This window comes from Oncorhynchus masou, chromosome 3, assembly GCF_036934945.1.
Source record: "Oncorhynchus masou masou isolate Uvic2021 chromosome 3, UVic_Omas_1.1, whole genome shotgun sequence".
In the NCBI taxonomy this organism is placed as follows: domain Eukaryota; kingdom Metazoa; phylum Chordata; class Actinopteri; order Salmoniformes; family Salmonidae; genus Oncorhynchus; species Oncorhynchus masou.
The window spans coordinates 44,473,632-44,497,041 of record NC_088214.1 but is presented as its reverse complement, the minus strand read 5'-3'; the positions used below and the strand labels follow the sequence as shown (position 1 = coordinate 44,497,041).

General features: G+C 44.0%; 1 protein-coding gene and 1 non-coding gene across 2 annotated transcripts in view; both read left to right on the top strand.

The window, feature by feature from the left end:
• Positions 1 to 21,699, top strand: part of LOC135517810 (anoctamin-8-like) — a 34,576-nt gene extending 12,877 nt beyond the window's left edge. The window contains 15 exon segments of the mRNA XM_064942431.1: positions 4,501 to 4,639; positions 5,989 to 6,085; positions 6,377 to 6,493; positions 6,670 to 6,797; positions 7,352 to 7,513; positions 8,483 to 8,635; positions 9,073 to 9,199; positions 11,506 to 11,561; positions 11,692 to 11,766; positions 11,876 to 12,532; positions 12,766 to 12,957; positions 16,217 to 16,348; positions 17,133 to 17,243; positions 20,415 to 21,047; positions 21,049 to 21,699. Of these exon segments, the coding sequence (XP_064798503.1) occupies positions 4,501 to 4,639; positions 5,989 to 6,085; positions 6,377 to 6,493; positions 6,670 to 6,797; positions 7,352 to 7,513; positions 8,483 to 8,635; positions 9,073 to 9,199; positions 11,506 to 11,561; positions 11,692 to 11,766; positions 11,876 to 12,532; positions 12,766 to 12,957; positions 16,217 to 16,348; positions 17,133 to 17,243; positions 20,415 to 21,047; positions 21,049 to 21,093 (2,824 nt within the window). The 3' untranslated portion in view covers positions 21,094 to 21,699.
• trnak-cuu (transfer RNA lysine (anticodon CUU)) lies at positions 8,221 to 8,293 on the top strand. The gene has a single exon. It is a non-coding gene; the product is annotated as a tRNA-Lys (tRNA).
• Positions 21,700 to 23,410: the final 1,711 nt, after the last annotated feature.

Genomic DNA, 23,410 nt, shown 5'->3' with positions numbered 1-23,410 from the left:
TATAGACATACTGTATAGTATATATGTACCCCTATATACATACTGTATAGTATATATGTACCCCTATAGACATACTGTATAGTATATATGTACCCCTATAGACATACTGTATAGTATATATGTACCCCTATAGACATACTGTATAGTATATATGTACCCCTATAGACATACTGTATAGTATATATGTACCCCTATAGACATACTGTATAGTATATATGTACCCCTATAGACATACTGTATAGTATATATGTACCCCTATAGACATACTGTATAGTATATATGTACCCCTATAGACATACTGTATAGTATATATGTAACCCTATGGACATACTGTATAGTATATATGTACCCCTATAGACATACTGTATAGTATATATGTGCCCCTATAGACATACTGTATAGTATGCCCCTGTGCCCCTATGGACATACTGTATAGTATGCCCCTGTGCCCCTATAGACATACTGTATAGTATTCCCCTGTGCCCCTATAGACATACTGTATAGTATGCCCCTGTGCCCCTATAGACATACTGTATAGTATGCCCCTGTGCCCCTATAGACATACTGTATAGTATGCCCCTGTGCCCCTATAGACATACTGTATAGTATTCCCCTGTGCCCCTATAGACATACTGTATAGTATGCCCCTGTGCCCCTATAGACATACTGTATAGTATATATGTGCCCCTATAGACATACTGTATAGTATGCCCCTGTGCCCCTATGGACATACTGTATAGTATGCCCCTGTGCCCCTATAGACATACTGTATAGTATGCTCCTGTGCCCCTATGGACATACTGTATAGTATGCCCCTGTGCCCCTATAGACATACTGTATAGTATGCCCCTGTGCCCCTATGGACATACTGTATAGTATGCCCCTGTGCCCCTATAGACATACTGTATAGTATGCCCCTGTGCCCCTATAGACATACTGTATAGTATGCCCCTGTGCCCCTATAGACATACTGTATAGTATTCCCCTGTGCCCCTATAGACATACTGTATAGTATGCCCCTGTGCCCCTATAGACATACTGTATAGTATGCCCCTGTGCCCCTATAGACATACTGTATAGTATGCCCCTGTGCCCCTATAGACATACTGTATAGTTTGCCCCTGTGCCCCTATAGACATACTGTATAGTATGCCCCTGTGCCCCTATAGACATACTGTGTAGTATGCCCCTGTGCCCCTATAGACATACTGTATAGTATGCCCCTGTGCCCCTGTGGACATACTGTATAGTATGCCCCTGTGCCCCTATGGACATACTGTATAGTATGCCCCTGTGCCCCTATAGACATACTGTATAGTATGCCCCTGTGCCCCTATAGACATACTGTATAGTATGCCCCTGTGCCCCTATAGACATACTGTATAGTAGGCCCCTGTGCCCCTATAGACATACTGTATAGTATGCCCCTGTGCCCCTATGGACATACTGTATAGTATGCCCCTGTGCCCCTATGGACATACTGTATAGTATGCCCCTGTGCCCCTATAGACATACTGTATAGTATGCCCCTGTGCCCCTGTGGAATACTGTATAGTATGCCCCTGTGCCCCTATGGACATACTGTATAGTATGCCCCTGTGCCCCTATAGACATACTGTATAGTATGCCCCTGTGCCCCTGTGGAATACTGTATAGTATGCCCCTGTGCCCCTATAGACATACTGTATAGTATGCCCCTGTGCCCCTATAGACATACTATATAGTATGCCCCTGTGCCCCTATGGACATACTGTATAGTATGCCCCTGTGCCCCTATAGACATACTGTATAGTATGCCCCTGTGCCCCTATAGACATACTGTATAGTATGCCCCTGTGCCCCTATAGACATACTGTATAGTATGCCCCTGTGCCCCTATGGACATACTGTATAGTATGCCCCTGTGCCCCTATAGACATACTGTATAGTATGCCCCTGTGCCCCTATGGACATACTGTATAGTATGCCCCTGTGCCCCTATAGACATACTGTATAGTATGCCCCTGTGCCCCTATGGACATACTGTATAGTATGCCCCTGTGCCCCTATAGACATACTGTATAGTATGCCCCTGTGCCCCTATAGACATACTGTATAGTATGCCCCTGTGCCCCTATAGACATACTGTATAGTATGCCCCTGTGCCCCTATAGACATACTGTATAGTATGCTCCTGTGCCCCTATGGACATACTGTATAGTATGCCCCTGTGCCCCTATGGACATACTGTATAGTATGCCCCTGTGCCCCTATAGACATACTGTATAGTATGCCCCTGTGCCCCTATGGACATACTGTATAGTATGCCCCTGTACCCCTATAGACATACTGTATAGTATGCCCCTGTGCCCCTATGGACATACTGTATAGTATATATGTACCCCTATAGACATACTGTATAGTATGCCCCTGTGCCCCTATAGACATACTGTATAGTATGCCCCTGTGCCCCTATGGACATACTGTATAGTATGCCCCTGTGCCCCTATAGACATACTGTATAGTATGCCCCTGTGCCCCTATGGACATACTGTATAGTATGCCCCTGTGCCCCTATAGACATACTGTATAGTATGCCCCTGTGCCCCTATGGACATACTGTATAGTATGCCCCTGTGCCCCTATAGACATACTGTATAGTATGCCCCTGTGCCCCTATAGACATACTGTATAGTAGGCCCCTGTGCCCCTATGGACATACTGTATAGTATGCCCCTGTGCCCCTATAGACATACTGTATAGTATGCCCCTGTGCCCCTATAGACATACTGTGTAGTATGCCCCTGTGCCCCTATAGCCATACTGTATAGTATGCCCCTGTGCCCCTGTGGACATACTGTATAGTATGCCCCTGTGCCCCTATGGACATACTGTATAGTATGCCCCTGTGCCCCTATAGACATACTGTATAGTATGCCCCTGTGCCCCTATAGACATACTGTATAGTATGCCCCTGTGCCCCTGTGGACATACTGTATAGTATGCCCCTGTGCCCCTATAGACATACTTGTATAGTATGCCCCTGTGCCCCTATAGACATACTGTATAGTATGCCCCTGTGCCCCTATAGACATACTGTATAGTATGCCCCTGTGCCCCTATAGACATACTGTATAGTATGCCCCTGTGCCCCTATAGACATACTGTATAGTAGGCCCCTGTGCTCCTATAGACATACTGTATAGTATGCCCCTGTGCCCCTATAGACATACTGTATAGTATGCCCCTGTGCCCCTATAGACATACTGTATAGTATGCCCCTGTGCCCCTATGGACATACTGTATAGTGTGCCCCTATGGACATACTGTATAGTATGCCCCTGTGCCCCTATAGACATACTGTATAGTATGCCCCTGTGCCCCTATAGACATACTGTATAGTATGCCCCTGTGCCCCTATAGACATACTGTATAGTATGCTCCTGTGCCCCTATAGACATACTGTATAGTATGCCCCTGTGCCCCTATGGACATACTGTATAGTATGCCCCTGTGCCCCTATAGACATACTGTATAGTATGCCCCTGTGCCCCTATAGACATACTGTATAGTATGCCCCTATGGACATACTGTATAGTATGCCCCTGTGCCCCTATGGACATACTGTATAGTATGCCCCTGTGCCCCTATGGACATACTGTATAGTATGCCCCTGTGCCCCTATAGACATACTGTATAGTATGCCCCTGTGCCCCTATAGACATACTGTATAGTATGCCCCTGTGCCCCTATAGACATACTGTATAGTATGCCCCTGTGCCCCTATAGACATACTGTATAGTATGCCCCTGTGCCCCTATAGACATACTGTATAGTATGCCCCTGTGCCCCTATAGACATACTGTATAGTATGCCCCTGTGCCCCTATAGACATACTGTATAGTATGCCCCTGTGCCCCTATAGACATACTGTATAGTATGCCCCTGTGCCCCTATGGACATACTGTATAGTATGCCCCTGTGCCCCTATGGACATACTGTATAGTATGCCCCTGTGCCCCTATGGACATACTGTATAGTATGCTTACTTACATGTTCTTCTCATTTCTTCTTTTTTTCTCGTGTGTTCTACGGTATGTAATTTTTAGTGCTACATTGATATTGATTACTGCATTGTTGGTTTTAGCTTGCAAGAAAGGCATTTCACTGTACTTGTGCATATGACATTAAAACTTGAAAACTTGATAATGACCTAATAAGTACTATTTTGTTTCTGTGTAATTGTTTGAAACAAGCACCACTATTTGGCAGCCGACGTACTCACATCGTTACCACATCATTCGTAAACATCAAATTCGTAAATAGTAACCTGGTTCCAGGTATTTTTGTTCTGTGTCGCAACGTTTGGTATCACAATGACCATAGGAGGAGTTGGCAAGACAAGCAAAGTCAGATATGGGATCAGGCTCAGTAAATAGAGACTGAAACAGGACTGTTAATTAAAGGCAATATCTGACCCGCTGAAATCCTTATCCCCCCCCATCCTCCATTTCTCCTCAGCTTGCTGCGTGGTGCAGAGCTGTTGGGAATGCACAAAGTGGTGAAACCACAGTACGGAGGTGGAACACGCAGGTTTTCCTGTGAGGAAGATCACATCTATGAGAACATAGAGAGCGAATTGATCTTTTTCACCTCACAGGTTTGTATCCGTTATGGCCATAATCTGCAAACATATTTAAACATCTCCGATATACACGTAATATCCAAAAGTATGTGGACACCTGCTCGTTGAACATCCCATTCCAAAATCATGGCATTAATATGTAGTTGGTCCCCCCATTGCTGCTATAACAGCCTCCACTCTTCTGGGAAGGCTTTCCACTAGATGTTGGAACATTGCTGCTATAACAGCCTCCAGTCTTCTGGGAAGGCTTTCCACTAGATGTTGGAACATTGCTGCGGGGACTTGCTTCCATTCAGCCATAAGAGCATTAGTGAGGTCGGGCACGGATGTTGGGCAATTAGGCCTGGCTCACAGTCAGCGTTCCAATTCATCCCAAAGGTGTTCGATAGGGTTGAGGTCACGGTTCTGTGCAGGCAAGTCAAGTTCTTCCACAACAATCTCGACAACCATTTCTGTATGGACCTTGCTTTGTGCATGGGGGCATTGTCATGCTGAAACAGGAAAGGGCCTTCCCCAAACTGTTGCCACAAAGTTGGAAGCACAGAATCGTCTAGAATGTTATTGTATGCTGTAGCATTAAGATTTCCCTTTACTGGAACTAAGGGGCCTGAACTATGAAAAACAGCCCCAGACCATTATTCCTCCTTCACCAAACTTTACAGTTGGCACTATGCATTAGGGGAGGTAGCGTTCTCAGATTCGTCCATCAGACCGGCATATGGTGAAGCGTGATTCATCACTCCAGAGAACGTTTGACCACTGCTCCAGAGTCCAATGGTGGCGAGCTTTACACCACTCCAGCCGACACTTGGCATTGTGTATGGTAATCTTCCATTTCATGAAGCCTCCGACAAACAGTTCTTGTGCAACATTGCTTCCAGAGTCAGTTTGGAACTCGGTAGTGAGTGCTGCCACTGAGGACAGATGATTTTTACGTGCTAGGCGCTTCAGCACTCGGCGGTCCGGTTCTGTGAGCATGTCTGGCCTACCTACCACTTCATTGTTGCTCCTAGATGACTCCACTTCACAATAACAGCACTTACAGTTGACCCGGGGTCAGCTCTAGCAGGGCAGAAATTTGACAAACTGACTGGTTGGAAAGGTGGCATCCTATGACAGTGCCACGTTGAAAGTCACTAAGCTCTTCAGTTAGGCCATTCTACTGTCAGTGTTTGTCTATGGAGATTGCATGGCTGTGTGCTTGATTGTATACACCTGTCAGCAACAGGTGTGACTGAAATAGCCGAATCCACTAATGTCTCGGGGTGTCTACATACTTTTGCATATATAGTGTATATCCTGTTGCTGACTTTTACCTTGATCCCTTAATCTATGTGGTTGTTCCACTCTTACCTTGTCTCTAGGAGCGTCAGAGTATCATCAAGTACTGGCTGGATAACCTGCGTGCCAAACCAGGGGCGGTCCTTCACAACATCCACTTCCTGGAGGGACAACCAATCAGTAAACTGTTATTTTTGTATTTCATCAATCCCTTTCTCTACAGCATGACAACATATACAGTAAGACTGCTTCATTCTTGACTGATAACTATGTTGATTGATCTCAAACGTTTAAATATCCTTGGAGAGTATGGACATGAATAATGTATTCCTCTATTGCTCAGTTGGTAGAGTTTGAAACGTCAGGATAGGGAGCTCTGACCACACATCCGTAAATAAAATATGCACTCATATGACTGTCAGTTGCAATGGATAAAATCATCTGATAAATGGCATTCACTTTTTATTATAGTTCCAGAACTGGTGGCCAGAGGAGTAATCTGTCAAGTGTTTCCTCTACACGAGCAACGGATCCTCAGTCAGCTGATGACGTCATGGGTCCAAGCTGTCTGTGAGAGACAGCCTTTGGGTGAGCAGCAACTGTTGAGACAATACAGCATTACTTATTGTTACAATTATCTGCACTACAAATGCAATATCAATGGAAAGATGCACATTTCTTCAAATGATCATTCACTAGCTGAAACCAATAACCCATTTTGTCTGTCTTTTGTCCATGTTGTTGGTCCGTGGCTGCTGATCCAGATGACGTCTGTGATTACTTTGGGGTGAAAATCGGCATGTACTTTGCCTGGCTGGGCTTCTACACCAACTCCATGCTGTACCCTGCCGTCGTTGGCTTCCTGATGTGGATCCTGGCAGAGGCTGACCAGGTAGGTGATCCAGCATCACATGCCTCAATGGAGACCACACACTGGCCAAGAAACCTGGCAATATACGGTAACTAATGTATCATACACAATGTCGTTCAGCCTACTACCTAATCTGCCAGTGACAGTGACGTAGGAGTTGGCAAGATAGCACAAACAGATCGTGGATTAGGCTAAATGTAGCTAACATACACAATGGGATTTCACAGTTATACAATACAAATGACTCACCTATTGTGGGAATATGTGTAGGTGTTTCTTTTCACAATCACTGCATGACACAGCATGTAACAAAACATGGATGTGTTGGCCTATACTTCAAAAATGTATCCCCTGCCACAGCTCTTAATTCCCCAAGCCGACAAGGTGACAAATCTGTCGACGTACCCTTGAGCAAGGCACTTGACCCTAATTGCTCATCTAATTCGCTCTGGATTAAGAGCGTCTGCGAAATGACTTCAATGTAAAATGATACAGTCCCTTTGTTCTTTTGAGTTCCTGTACAAAGTTCCCTGTGTTTTGTATGTATCTCATGTGGCTCACCCACTCCCTGACAGACCAGCCAGGACATCTGCTGTGTAGTGTTTGCCCTTTTCAACGTGGTGTGGGCGACGCTCTTCCTGGAGAGATGGAAGCGGAGAGAGGCCGAGCTGGCATACATGTGGGGAACACTGGACACCCCCGCCGAGCCCCTTGAGGAGCCCCGTCGCCAGTTTCGGGTGAGTGTCCTATTATTGCGTCCTACTCATTTCAGAGTTAGGCTGAGATGAATCTCTCATGGACAGATCTAGGTAAACATAACTGGTACCGTAGAATCTGTCGGGAAGGAATGTGGGCTAATGAGCAGAAGTCACTGGTTATTTGGACATATCATGATTTCAAAGGTGTTAGAATCTTTCGAATTTTGGAAGGGGGTGGAGCATTCGGGATGTAAACGTGCAAAGAGAGAGGGTGGAGCTCGTCGTTCTGGTTCCGCTCCTTGTTCTAGCATCTCTTCATCTCTTCTCTTAAAATGTTTGGACCCAAAACTTGATCGAGCAGCGGGCCAATTACGCAATACTTTAGATCTGGAGATTAGTCCGAGATTCAATCTGTGGCGTGTTGTAGAGCCATTGACATTTAAAGGTACTTTCCAATTGAGCCGACATCTGCTGTGGGAACATTGCATTTAAAAGACGTATTGTCGATAGCGCTCTACAACACACCTTAGTTTGAATCCCAGCCTTAGATTACTAACAGTGCTGTTTGGTTCCTTCAGGACTAAGGCCAGAGTACAAATTCCATCACCAGCCTCAAGTAGCTTTTCCAGGGTTGTTCCAGGGCCAGAGTCTACAGTGAGAAGTAATATGAGCTCTAGGCTTGGAGAGTGTTGTGTGAATTCCAAGGGTTGGGGCAGGGAGACTGCTACTGTTACTGTTGCTACCAGGCCCGGCTAGCTCAGTCGGTAGAGCATGAGACTCTTAATCTCAGGGTCGTGGGTTCGAGCCCCACGTTGGGCGTAAATTTTTAGCTGGCGGTCCTGATCTTCTCAACTACCATTGTGTCTTTGGGGGGACACATGCCTCCTATGGTTTATAAAGGCAGAGCTAGCTCACTCTGTAAAGCATGCGACTCTTAGTCTCAGGGTCGTGGGTTTGGGCGCAAGCATTTTAGTTGGTGCTCGATGAAGCCTGTATCTCTGTGTGCAGGGTGTGAAGCGGTGCAGTCCAATAACAGGCTGTGAGGAGTTATATTACCCACCCTGGAAGAGGACAATGTTCAGGTGGATGGTCAGCCTCCCCATCTGTCTCCTCTGTCTCTGCTTCGTCTTCTTGGCCATGCTCGTCTGTCTGGAGATGCAGGTAAGAGACAGCTTAGTCGACAGGAAATAGCCTCATCCAACATATTCCCAAAAGTCATGATCATCAAACACGGTCCGGTATTGCAAGAAGGTTCAGGGCGGCAGCTTAATTCCCGTTAATAATATGCATTGCTAACACGTTTAGAGGGGAGCTCCTTACAATGACAGCCTAGGAACAGTGGGTTAACTGCCTGTTCAGGGGCAGAACGTCAGATTTTGTACCTTGTCAGCTCAGGGATTCAATCTAGCAACCTTTCAGTTACTGGCCCAATGCTCTAACCACTAGGCTACCTGCTGCCCCATTTAAATCACATGCAAACCAATTCACTTTTGAGGAGTAGGCACTTTTAAGATAAAAGAGAATGGCTACAGTGTTAATTAACCTGTCTTTCTGTAATTCAATATGCCCATGTTGTGGTTTATCTCCTTTTTTTATAGGAGTTTGTGATGGAAATTAAGGAGTTACCCAGTATCACAAGATTCATTCCTAAAATGTTGCTGGCCATCGTTGTGACTATATGTGATGAGGTGTATAGGAAGATCGCCCATTGGCTCAATTATATGGGTAAGCTGTGCAGCTGAGATTCATTAATATCAGCACCAGGTGAGGAATGATTGGAACAGTGAGCACCCATCTCAGAATAGAAGTACGGATCTAGGGTCAGGTCCCTCCCTGTCCATGTAATCTTATTCATTATGATATGCAAGGCAAAACTGATCCTAGATCAGCACTCTTAGTCTGAGATGCTTTAAGAACACTGGCTTTGATCTCATCAGAGGGGTATACTACGATGCAAGCTAGATCTACTCAGGGTTTTCAAAAGATAACCAGCTTCAGTTAGCTTTTCATCTGTATTATGACTGTGGACAATGGTGTAGTGGAGGCTATAGGCAGGTATATGCCATATACCCACTATTTCTTCAGTCGGCATTGCATATACTAATTCCTTAATCCCCACTGATGGGTATCAAATTAGTGATGTGGAGGTACACGGCGTATAAATTAATAAGGATGATGGAAAAGATCTGAATGTTTCGCTTAGAATTTGGATAAAAATAGTATTTTTTTCACATTTTAAGTGCAGCAATGTGCACATGGTGGTACTGTAGGCCTACACGCAAATGTTCCAAAATGCATTTTGTAGGAAAACAGTGTCCTAAAATGCTCACCGCAAGCAAGCGGTTTCATGGACAGAGATGGAAATATCTGTTTGAATTTTAGAAAGTGGGAGATCTAAAGATGCAACAACTATCATGGTGTGCTAATACTGTGAAGAGGATAATGCCTTTGGCTGCTAGGCAATAGACAAGCAAGTTGATTATGAGGAAGTGTTTTGTTTAAATCCCTCAACATTCCTATGATCAGTTTTTGGCTTGGCTACTTTGAAACAAGGTAAGACATGCCTCACAATATGAAGTAAAATGTCCATGTTTCAAACAACTAAGGAACAGAAAAAATATATTGGCGCTAATATAGATAGGCCTAACTGTCTTCGGGTAGATGGAAAGGCTTTCACAAAAATCTTCTCAGTTAAATGTTAACTAGCTATAAAGTAGCCTATTACCTAGTACTTGGCAGAATAATATCTTGATTAGTTGCATCAATACAGTGGCGATTTGTTTTGCAAACTCCATTTCATGTGCGCTACTGAAACACCGCTAACCAAACAACAGTGCTTGGTGCCTGCACACTTGAATAAAAGGGTAACAAAACACCAAAAAATGTAATAGCTCAGATTTTTCCCAGACCTCAAAAGTGGTCACCTAATGTGGTTTAAGCATTGTTGTGGACTGAGAACATGCAATTTGTTGTTTTTCTATGAATGAAAGTGTGACTTTGAGAGGGAAAACCAGAAAGAAAAAAAATACAAATCTGAAACCTGTGAATTTCTGACTCAGTTGACAGCCTCTTATCTATTTCAATAGTGGGCCTACTATTAGCCTTCTTGCTCAGTACAGCTTGGGTTGGCCTGACTGTGAAACACCAATATGGGATTTATCATTTTAGATCATTCAGAGTATGTCACGGTTTCTCCAAATTTTTCACACAGGGCGCCTTTCCTTCACCGGGCGGGCCGTTTGGATTTATTTTAGCAAAATTAGAGTATACACACTTCTCCAGGCACCGCTACGCCACTGACGGTGGATAATGCTCGTCCACCTGCCACTAACTCTAGCAGACTTTAAACTGTGCGTGCATGTCGTACGTGGCTAGTCGAATGCCGAACTCTTCATTGAGACAATGCTGAAACATCCATGGGCGATTCAGTGCCACATTTGTGCCGAAGTCCAAATTTAACAAAAGTGATCTTGCAGATTTAGCAGGCTATGGTGTGAAATAGGCTTTTACAAGTCCCGTCTTTATTTTATTACTTATTGTTAATGTCGTCTTTGGTGTGCTTATTAATGTGTGCTTATTTTCCCCATTCCTATCGATGAAAATATTTTCATTAAGTATTTTAACATGACTATTTCTTAAACACACACAGAAACAATATTTAAATCAGTCGTTTTCCTCAAATGAAGATGCCGATGACGCAATCTTTGTCAAAGTGAGGAAACCTGTTTCAATTGGTCCTCAACTTGCAGCTCAGGCATTTCATTCAGGATTAGTAGAGTTAGCCCTGAGTTAGCCTGCCCTGGAGCAGGTTAGTTCTGAAGGAATTGTTAAATGTAAATGTACCTGTCTAAAATGTGAGCCACTTCTGTAGCCCCGGATATCGCGAGTTGAACTCAAAAATTGACCAAAGTCACCTCGCTAACTCCTCAAACCAGGTATGTAGTGTTGTACAAAGTGATCACACAGGTTTGTTCAGTAATCAGTATCAAATGGAGCAATGTCTTTTGGTGATTGGTATTATTTTCTTACAGAGAACTACAGACTTCAGAGTGCCTATGAGAATAATCTCATCATTAAAATGGTTTTTGTAAGTTAGATATTTCTTCTTTTTTGATTTCGACCACTGTTATCCACAGGGGTGTATTATTGACTAACACTTTTGTATATATGTTGAGAAATGCAATGTCTGATTTAAAGTCCTTCTCTTCATTTTGCAGTTTGAGTTTATCAATTCTTACCTTAGCCTTTTCTACATCGGATTCTACCTCAAGGACATGGACCGGCTGAAGGAGGTAAAATATGTCAATTAGATTTGGATAATGGAAAACACAATTGATCAAACAAACAAACAAAAAATCCCCAAGGAATAGCAACTGAATCACTCACACTGTCTCCTCACAGACGCTAGCCACTCTCCTGATCTTCCGCCAGTTCCTCCAGAACATCAAGGAAGTGCTCCAGCCTTATCTGTACGAGCATCACAAACTAGGAGTATTTACCCCCAAGGTCGTGTGGGAGATTCTCCAGGCCATAGTGCTCAAATACAGCCGCTTGGCTCTAGGAAAGTCCCAGGCTTCATGGACTATCCAGTCCCTGCTAAGCCCCAAAGGCCCTGCCACATTTCCTGGACAGACAGAACAGAAGAAGAGAGGAGATCTAAAAGCTGGCTATAGGTTCACAGAGGAAGAGTGGGACATAAATTACACACTGAGGCAACGGAAGATTAGCTTCAATGAGAAGGTGCATGTTGCCAGGGACATTGCCTTGGCGACCCAGCCAGAGGACAGCTTCTTGGAGGACAGTCCCACGTTGGTGGAGGAGGCCATGGATCCTTCCAGCATCTTTGAGATAGTGACTGACATTGTCACCTATGAGTCCTCTGAGACCAAGGAGACTAGTGTCTCCCCACCAAATGGCTATGACACGCTAGTATGTCAGAGATGGAAGAGTCCAATCCCAGAGAAAAAGGCAACAAAGTCCTGGATTGACCCGCCTGATGAGCCCAAGTCTGTCATTCTCAGCCAAGCAGAGGTTGAGAGCTGCATGCAGACATATGAGGTGTGTCTTCGTCATCAGATCTGTTTTTATGCACTTGACCTGCTGTCAGTTTATATTGGACACCTGTTTAATTTAATGGACTTGGAGAGTATTTCTGGCTAGTGTTAGTAGCTGGTACATGCAGCAGTACATTCAAATTGAAAGTAAAAAGTGATTTGAAACACAAATGCTATTCTATGTGACTTTGTGACTATGCGACTTTGACCTCATACCTTTGACCTCTGACCCAACAGGACACCCTGCAGGACTACCAGGAGATGTTCATCCAGTTTGGCTACGTGGTGCTCTTCTCCTCAGCCTTCCCGCTGGCTGCCATGTGGGCCCTCATCAACAACATCATTGAAATCCGGAGTGACGCCTTGAAGCTCTGCACAGGCCTGCAGAGGCCCTTTGGCCAGAGGGTGGAGAGCATTGGACAGTGGCAGGTCATTTGGTCACTCACATCTGGGCCCGTATTTAAAATATGTTTCATAGTAGGAGTGTTGATCTAGAATCAGGCCCCCCTTGTTCATATAATCTAAATGGCAAAAATCATCCTAGGTCAGCACTTCTACTCTCCAATATGAGTTTATCCTGGAATAACCCAGGACATACAGTATATTCACATAATTTAGACATTCAGTATATAGATTTACACTGAGTGTACAAAACATTAAGAACACCTTCCAAATAATGAATTGCACCCTCTCTGAACAGCCTCAATTAATCTGGGCATGGACTCTACAAGGTGTCGAAAGCGTTCCACAGGGATGCTGGCCAATGTTGACTCCAATGCTTCCCACAGTCGCGTCAGGTTGGCTGGTGGACAGTTAAGTGTGAAAAATCCAGCAGCGTTGCAGTTCTTGACACAAACATGTGCACCAACTACAGTACCACGTTCAAAGGCACTTTTTTCTTTCTTTTTGTGTTGCCTTTCACCCTCTGAATGGCACACATACACAATCCATGTCTCAATTGTCTCAAGGCTTAAAAATCCTTCTTTAACCTGTTGTCTCCTCCCCTTCATCTACAATGATTGAAGTGGATTTAACAAGTGACATCAATACACTCCATGTAAATCTATATACTGTATGTTTAAATTCTGTGAATATACTGAAAAGCAAGATGGCGCCGACAGAGATGGTCGCCTCGCTTTGAGTTCTTAGGAAACTATGCAGAATTGTGTTTTTATGTATTATTTCTTACATTGTTACCACAGGAAATCTTAAGTCTTATTACATACAGCCCGGGAAGAACTATTGGATATAAGAGCAACGTCAATTCACCGACATTACGACCAGGAATACGACTTTCCCGAAGAGGGTCGTCTGTTCGGACCACCACCCAGGACAATGGACCTAATCCCAGAAGCTGACCTAAAACAACGGCGCCGCAGATGGAACGACCTCCAGGTCAGGTTCCGTAGACGTGCACATCGCCCACCGCTCCAGTCTCTTGACAACAAGGTAGACAGAAAACCGATCAAGGGTTGCCTTCCAGAGAGACATCAGAGATTGTAACATTCTTTGTTTCATGGAAACATGGCTCTCTCGGGATCAGTTCAACCACCGGGCTTCTCCATGCATCGCGCCAACAGAGTTAAACTCCTCTCTGGGAAGATGGTGTAATAATAACAACATACAGGAACTCAAGTCTTTCTGCTCATCCGACCTATAATTCCTTACAATCAAATGCCGGATATATTATCTCCCAAGAGAATCCTCATCAGTTATCGTCAACGCTGTGTACATTCCCCCTCAAGCAGACACCAAGACGGCCCTCAAGGAACTTCACTAGACTCTATGTAAACTGGAACCATATATCCTGAGGCTGCATTTATTGTAGCTGAGGATTTTAATAGAGCAAATTTGAGAGCAAGGCTAACTAAATTCTATCAGCATATTGATTGCACTATGCACGGGTGTAATACACTCGATCACTGCTACTCTAACTCCTGTGATGCATACAAATCCCTCCCCCACCCTTCGGAAAATCTGACCACGACGCCATCTTGCTCCTACCGTCTTATAAGCAGAAACTCAAACAGGATGAACCAGTGACAAGAATCATTCAAAACGCTGGTCTGACCAAGCGGAATCCACGCTTCAAGATTGTTTTGATCACGCGGTCTGGGATATGTTCCGGTCAGCCTCAGATAACAACATCGATCTATACGCTGAGTCTGTGAGTGAGTTTATAAGGAGGTGCATAGGAGATGTTATACCCACTGTGACTATTAAAACCTACCCTAACCAGAAACCGTGGATGGATGGTGTCAAACCACTGCATTTAACCATGGAAAGAGGTCTGAGAATATGACTGAATATAAACAGTGTAGTTATCCCCTCCGCAAGGCAAACAAATAAGCGAAATGTCGGTACAGGGACAAAGTGGATTCGCAATTCAACGGCTCAGACACGAGACGTATGTGACAGGTTTTACAGGAAATCACGGACTACAAAAAGAAAACCAGGACACCGACGTCAAGCTTCCAGACAAACTAAACACCTTCTTTGCCAGTTTAGAGGATAATACGTCATGGCCCACTAACAAGGACTGCGCCCACCCCTCTCCTTCTCTGTGGCCGATGTGAGTAAAACATTTAAACGTGTTAACCCTCGCAAGGCTGCTGGCCCAGACGGCATCCCTAGCTGCGTGCAGACCATCTTGCTGGTGTGTTTTCATATTAAATTGCTCCCTACCTATCCCAGTCTGCTGTCCCCACATGCTTCAAGATGTCCACCATTGTTCCTGTACCAAAGAAGAGGTGCAATAGCGCCTCTTCAACCTCATGAGGCTGAAGAAATGAGGCTTGTCACCCAAAACCCTGACAACCCTTTAAAGATGCACAATCGAGAGCATCCTTTCAGGTTATATCACACAACTGCACCGCCCTCAACCGCAAGGCTCTCCAGAGGGTGGTGCGGTCTGCACAACGCATCACCGGGGCAAACTACCTGCCCTCCATGACACCTACAGCATCCAATGTCACAGAAAGGCCAAAAAGATAATCAAGGACAACAACCACCCGCCCGAGCCACTGCCTATTCACACCGCTATCTTCCAGGAGGCGAGGTCAGTACAGGTGCATCAATGCTGGGACCGAAAGACAATCTCAAGGCCATCAGACTGCTATCAGCAATCACTAACTCAGAGAGGCTTCTGCCTACATTGAGACCCAATCACTGGCCACTTAATAAATGGATCACTAGTCACTTTAAACAATGCCACTTTAAATAATGCCACTTTAATAATGTTTACTGTATTTATACCATCTATTGCACCTTGCCTATGCCACTCGGCTTTCACTCATCCATATATTTATATATTCTCATTCACCCCTTTAGATTTGTGTGTATTTGGTAGTTGTTGGTCAATTGTTAGGTCACTTGTTAGATATTACTGCACTGTCGGAACTAGAAGCACAAGCATTTTGCGACACTCGCATTAACATCTGCTAACCATGATTTGATTTGAATAAGGGATCATAGCTTTCATCTGGATTCACCTGGTCAGTCTATATCTTGGAAAGAACAGGTGTTCATAATGATTTGTACACTTAGTGTAAATTTACCCCACCTGCAATTAAGGTCAGAGAACCATTTTAGAATCATGCATTTCAAGCATCTCTGCAAAAAAAGCATGCTAACTGTTATTTATTTCATAAAGTTCTTTTTCCTCAGAGATTTCACTCTCTGTGTGCAGACAGCAATGGAGGCCATGGGCTTGATAGCCATTATGGTGAACTGTTATCTCATTGGCCAGTGTGGTCAGCTGCAGCGTCTCTTCCCCTGGCTGAGCCCTGAGATGGTCATCATCTTCATCGTGGTACTGGAGGTAAAACGTAGCCAGCCATTTTGTCTTCACTCTGTGACACCGAGTAGATCGATGCCACAAATACAGACAACAATCGTAGCAATTGTGGTACTTTTTATATACTACCTTTATCAAAACCAAGGACACTGTACTTAGATCCACAAAGATTACAGAATATGAAACAATGGACCATAGCAAAAAAAGGAGGAGGTGTTATCTAAACACAAGTAAATAGCCTTCATTCAAAGATGACATCTTGTTTTGAATATCAATTGCAGCATTGAACAAGAGGTTAGATCTACATTGTGCTGTCTTCAAAATGAAAAAGGAAAGGACAGGTAACTGAGAAACTATTGCTAAAGTGCTTGTGCCCAATGTGTGGCTCAAACCCAAGACCCTGAGAGTAAGAGTCTGATGCTTCACCGGCTGATCTAGCCGGGCTTGAGAAGAGCAAGCAGCTCCCTCTACACACCACACACAGCATTGCAACATCACACATACTCTATCCACTCTGATAGAGGTTAAGATCACATTAATCCTCAATTGTACGCAAGGTCTAACTGAAATTTGACGTCCGCTTTATCCCAAACCCTCTGTAAGACACACATACATACATAGGTTGGAGAGGTTGGAGCAAGGGGCTGCCATATTGGATGCCCGCAGAGCAGTTGTTGTGGGGGGGTTTAAGTGCCTTGCTCAAGGGCACAATGGCAGGCAATGGCATCTAGGATTTGATACCAGCAATCTATAATTTTCTGTGTTCTCATGTCAGTGTTTGTTTTCTTTCTTGTTTTGGGATATACAGCATTTTGCCATCCTCCTCAAATACGTCATCCATGTGGCCATCCCTGATATTCCTGGATGGGTCGCAGACGAGATGGCCAAACTAGAGTACCGTCGAAGGGAGGCTTTCAAGGTACAGTCGCATAGCTCTAAACACTTTTGGCTAAATCCACAGAGCATATAATGTACTTTGTATCTCACCCTTGTCAATCACTAACATCCTCCAAGTTTGTGTCCTTTTGGTGGATATTCTTTGCATTTTCGGATACATATAGCCACGGAAGGGCATCCTTTTGTACTGACCAAAGTATGAAACTTCATTTGAACCCTCTGTTAACGTTGGCCTTCATAATAACATAATGCTGTCATAATGTCATGACATAACGTATTTCATACAGTCATGAAAGCTGATGTCAGCATATGGCATCTAACTTTACACAGTCATGAAACCAAAGCTGGTCACAAGCTAGGTTTCCATCCAATTGGTGACAGATTTGCATTCTAGAATCTGCATAAAGAAAATATGTACATTTCCCCACCAGTGGTATGTTTCCACCAAAAAGACTTGTTGCAGATTTTTTTTTAAACAGTGCGTGATGATATAGTGCACACAAAATGTACTTTTTCGCGTAAGTTTACAGTATCAGTCAAAAGTTGACACTCCTACTCATTCCAGGATTTTTCTTTATTTTTACAATTTTCTACATCGTAGAATAATAGTGAAGACATCAAAACTATGAAATAACACATATGGAATCATGTAGTAACCAAAAAATAAAAATATATTTTATATATGAGATTCTTCAAAGTAGCCACCCTTTGCCTTGATGCCAACTTTGCACACTCTTGGCATTCTCTCAACCAGCTTCAGGAGGTAGTCACCTGGAATGCATTTCAATTAACAGGTGTACCTTGTTAATTTGTGGAATGTCTTTTCTTAATGTGTTTGAGCCAATCAGTTTTGTTGTGACAAGGTAGGGTTGGTATACAGAAGATTTAGTAAAAGACCAAGTCCATATTATGGCAAGAACAGGTCAAAATAGCCAAGAGAAACAACAGTCCATCATTACTTTAAGACATAAAGGTCAGGAAAGGAAGACTCAGAGTTACCTCTGCTGCAGAGGTTAAGTTCATTAGAGTTTAACTGCACCTCAGATTGCAGCCCAAATAAATGCTTCACAGAGTTCAAGTAAAAGACACATCTCATCATCAACTGTTCAGAGACTGCGTGAATCAGGCCTTCATGGTCGAATTGCTGCAAAGAAACCACTACTTAAGGGAACCAATAAGAAGAAGAGACTTGCTTAGGTCAAGAAACACGAGCAGTGGACATGAGAACAGTAGAAATCTGTCCTTTGGTCTGATGATTCCAAAAATGAGACTTTTGCTTCCAACCGCCGCGTCTTTGTGAGATGCAGGGTAGGTGAACGGATGATCTCCGCATGTGTGGTTCCCACCTTCAAGCATGGAGGAGGAGGTGTGATGTGTGGGGGTGCTTTGCTGGTGACACTGTCTGTGACTTATTTAGAATTCAAGGCACTCTTAACCAGCATGGCTACCACAGCATTCTGCAGCGATATGCCATCCCATCTGGTTTGCGATATGCCATCCCATAGTGGGAATATCATTTGTTTTTCAACCGGACAATGACCCAAAACACACCTCCAGGATGTGTAAGGGCTATTTGACCAAGAAGGAGTGTGATGGAGTGCTGCATCAGATGACCTGGCCTCCACATTCATCCGAACTCAACCCAATTGAGATGGTTTGGGATGAGTTGGACCGCAGAGTGAAGGAAAAGCATCCAACAAGTGCTCAGCGTATGTGGGAACTCCTTCAAGACTGTTGGAATAGCATTCCAGGTGACTACCTCATGAAGCTGGTTAATAAAATCCCTTGTAGTAGGCTATCTTATCACATGCAGTCATAAGGAAGCATTCTGCGACAGGGCCAGGAGTGGCAACAAATCATTTTGTTTTGTACAGTTATCTGTACAAAACAGCAATACAAGGCAAGATGTCGTGCTGCTCTTTTGACAATTTAGTTGATCAAATTTGATCAGCGGAGAACGAACACTCTACTCTAACATGCTGACCAAACCCCATGTTGATTTTGTCCAAATGCATTAAAAATTCATGGTAATTTAGCTAGCTAGCTTGCTGTTGCTAGCTAATTTGTCCTGGGATATAAACATCAGGGTGTTATTTTACCTGAAATGCACAAGGTCCTTTTTGTCCCGGATATTTGTAGAATTTTTGACCCATTTTGAGTCAAAATTGTGTGTTTTTTACTCCGACAGTTAATCCACAGAAAAAAGGGGACATTTTGTTAGTTTCTAATAATCTCTCCTCCTTCAGTTGTCTTCTGTGGACGTGCATTGCCACCACCAACTGGACTAGAGTATGGACCTCAGTTCAGCTTTCAATCACCCACATGGGTATATGCTCCTTAAATCAATGAGGAGTTGGTAGAGGCAGGACTTGCAGCGAGGGGGAACTTGCAGCGTGTCAAGCGTCAAAAATAGAACCAAGTTATATTACATTATACATTTATTTTGCAATGCTCGCACATTTAATGAGAGTGGTGTGGTCAGCATGTTATGGGGATGTTTTCACGCACCACTGATGTTTGTCCAAAAATCTGCCGAAATTCAAAGTTTGAGGTAGGAAAGACGTCAAGAGCAGCTGTCGAGAGGAAATCATGGCTCTCGATGTAAAGTCCAGAGCAGACGGAAGTGCATGTAATGTCATATGACTTGTTCAGAATGAGAAGTAAAATGTTGCTAATCCATGAATAAAAGTGGACTAAATGGTGTATGATATCCAAGGCCTAAGAAGAAGACTTTCTTGGGCTGTTCTGTTTTTGAAGACATGGCTGGAGTTTGGGCGTGGAAGAGTGAGTCGGAAATGGCAGCGAGTCGTGCGGACCTAACAAAACTGTAGTGAAGCCTAATAAACTGTCTCCCGAGTCGTAGTGGGAGGACCACATACCATATCATCGGGTTGTCTCCAAATTTACGATAATGTGATGGTTATTATATCAATATTTAAGTATAAAGGCATTTCCACCGCCATTTCCAGCATAATACATTTTACCGACACAAAAAGATCCCATCATGTCGAATGAACAAATTATCTGCAGGCATTTCGAAAATTACACTGAAACTTATGATATAATATATGAGATATGACTTTACTCGCATAAAAACTGTGGATGGGAACGTGGTTACAGATAGTGTTGCCTGCCAAGTCTGCTTTCTTTCTGCCACATATTATACATACAGTATTACCTTGTTCATATGCAGAAGCACGAGCGTCAGGCCCAGCAGCACTCCCAGCAACAGCTGAGGAGGCAGCTTGAGGAGGAGGAGCTGCAGCGTCAGGTGGAGCTCCAGGCCGAGGCCCAGCAGGAAAGCGAGTACCACAAGGCAGACAAACAGCACCACCATGAGAAGGCCCAGTGGAAGCCTGTGGACAAGCTCAAGAGACCCAGCTCTCTGCTGGGCAACAGCAATGTAATGAAGCTCAAGCAGATCTTCCCCCAGCAGGGGAAGTTCTCCTCAGGCACAGCCCTCACCCCTCAGTCCCCAACTGGGGGAGAAGCCAAACTAGCAGGCTTCCTCAGCTTCAAGTTCCGGAAGTCTCCAGAGTTGAAGAAGGAGCCGTTGTCGGTAACACCAGCGCCGGGGACCGTGGTGACGGCTGCGTCCGTGAACCAGGAAAGGTCCCAGTCCCCCAACAGGACCTTCAGCCCAGGGAAGCTGTTCAGCTTTAGCAGATCAGAGGGGGCAGTGGTGTGTTCGAACGGGCCTCAGCTGTCCAAACCAGGCGATGCTACCCCCCAAACGACTCCTAACAGTCAGCCCACCAGGCAGGACCTGAATACAACTCCCTCAGGCGAGTTGTTACCCTCGTCTGAGAGCGAGAGGAGAGAAACAAACAAGACAATCTAACGATACTGACACTTCTGGCTCCAAGTGTTAGTCGATCATCATGGCAATATGAAAAATGTAAGAAAGGGATGCAGAGAACAACAACTTGTTATTCTTGTTAACATATCAACATAGTTTAGGTCATACTGAATAAACTAAATAAGCTAAGATGTAATGTAAGGTCAGGTTTTGGATTCATTCTCCACCATCCAAATGATATGACAGTAAATATAGGCTATATCTGTTCTATATACTGACACCCTAAGTGTATACTATGTACAAATTGTAACAGTTTACCCCCTTGAATGAGGCCCTCCCTAGTACCATAACTAGACGCAGTTATAAGACTGCATGACTTGTGGTTCTGATCATCATGAAGCGATAAGATCTGGATGGCAATTTATTCCATCCCATATGTTGTCTTTCCATTCATCAGATTTGATGTGTAGAAAGCATGGCGAAACATCTGCATGCCTAAAATAAATGTCTTATTCAGCACCTTATAAGCCAAAGACATCTTATATAGTACAGAATGAGCACATTCACGGTGACTGAAAGATATTTTACTTTTCTTAACTTTGTTTTTCTATTTATTATTTTATCACATGAAATAGTGAATGTACCGTCGATGCAAAACACACTCCAATAAACTTCATGAGACCAGAGGAAATGTAAGGCATCACGTTTTGAACACATTCTACCACACCAAGGATGATAAATATGATATAAAATAGAATACACATATATATATATATTATATGTATGTATATATACAAAAAGGTATGTGGACACCGCCATGCAATCTCCATTGACAAACATTGGCAGTAAAATGGCCTTACTGAAGAGCACTATCAAAGGATGCCACCTTTCCAACTAGTCAGTTTATCACATTTCTGCCCTGCTAAAGCTGCCCTGGTCAACTGTATGTGCTTTTATTGTGGAACTGTGAAGTACAACAAGTGGAAACATCTAGGAGCAACAAAAGCTCAGCTGCGAAGTGGTAGGCTACACAAGCTCACAGAATGGGACCGCTGAGTGCTGAAGCGCTTAGCGTATAAAAATTGTCTGTCCTTGGTTGCAACACAAACTACCGAGTTCCAAACTGCCTCTGTAAGCAACGTCAGCACTATAACGGTTAGTCGGGAACTTCATGAAATGGGTTTCCATGGCTAAGCAGCCGCACACAAGATCACTATGCGCAATGCCATATGTCAGATTGAGTGGTGTAAAGCTCACCGCCATTGTAGCAACAGTTTGGGGGGTGACCTTTCCTGTTTCAGCATGACAATGCCCCGTGCACAAAGCGAGGTCCATACAGATTTCTCTTGTTGAGAGCGGTGTGTAAGAACTTGACTGGCCTGCACAGAGCCCTGACCTTAACCACATCAAACACCTCTGGGATAAATTAGAACAACTGCGAGCCAGGCCTAATCAACATCACTAATGTGCTTGTGGCTGAATGGAAGCAAGTCTCCGCAGCAATGTTCCAGCATTTAGCAGAAAGCCTTCCAAGAAGAGTGGAGGCTGTTATAGCAACAAAGGGGGGACCAACTCTATTTTAATGCCCAAGATTTTGGAATGAGAGTTTAGATGAGCAGGTGTCCACATACTTTAATCATGTAGTGTAGCTTAAAGTCTGGGTAGGAGGCAAGGCAATGGATATGTCTGCCGGAACACAAGGAGAGGGTAGCCTGATGACCTTTTATTGAATTGATTGCGTCTTTGGTCTTTGTAGGTGTAACCAGTGTGAAATGGCTAGCTAGTTAGCAGTGCGCGCTAGTAGCGTTTCAATCGGGTGACTTCTCTCACTCAGAAACCTTGAAGTCGGCCTAGTGGTTTATCTTACTCTGCAAGGGCCGCAGATTTTGTCAAAGTGATAGGTAACGATGCTTCGAATGTGACTGTCGTCGATGTGTGCAGAGGGTCCTTGGTTCAGGCCCGGAAGCAATCCTGTTACAAGGGCTTCAGACTGTTTAACTGATGATTTGATAGATGTAGCGAACTGGTACTGTCGTCAATAACTCCTCTCTAGTGGTCCGTTTGGTTGAGAGAACTTAATCACTTGCAGACAGGGTATTTAAAGGGCTAGCCCCACTAAAGGAGTTGGTGATCTGGTTGATTAGTTGACAGGTGTGTGGCGACTAATAAGAAGCAGGCTCCCCTTCAGGTGTATCCCCTCCAGGTAGGAGGGGATTCGCACATATAACTATAACATGAGCTAGCATGTAGCCTGCCTATTCCTACCGTATGTAGTTAGATTCTTTACTAGCCACCTTTGTGTGTATACGAAATATGTTTCAGTTAATTCCAACATGAGAAAAAAAACATACCTCACGGATGCTCAGTAGAAATAAACATTCACAAGCAAA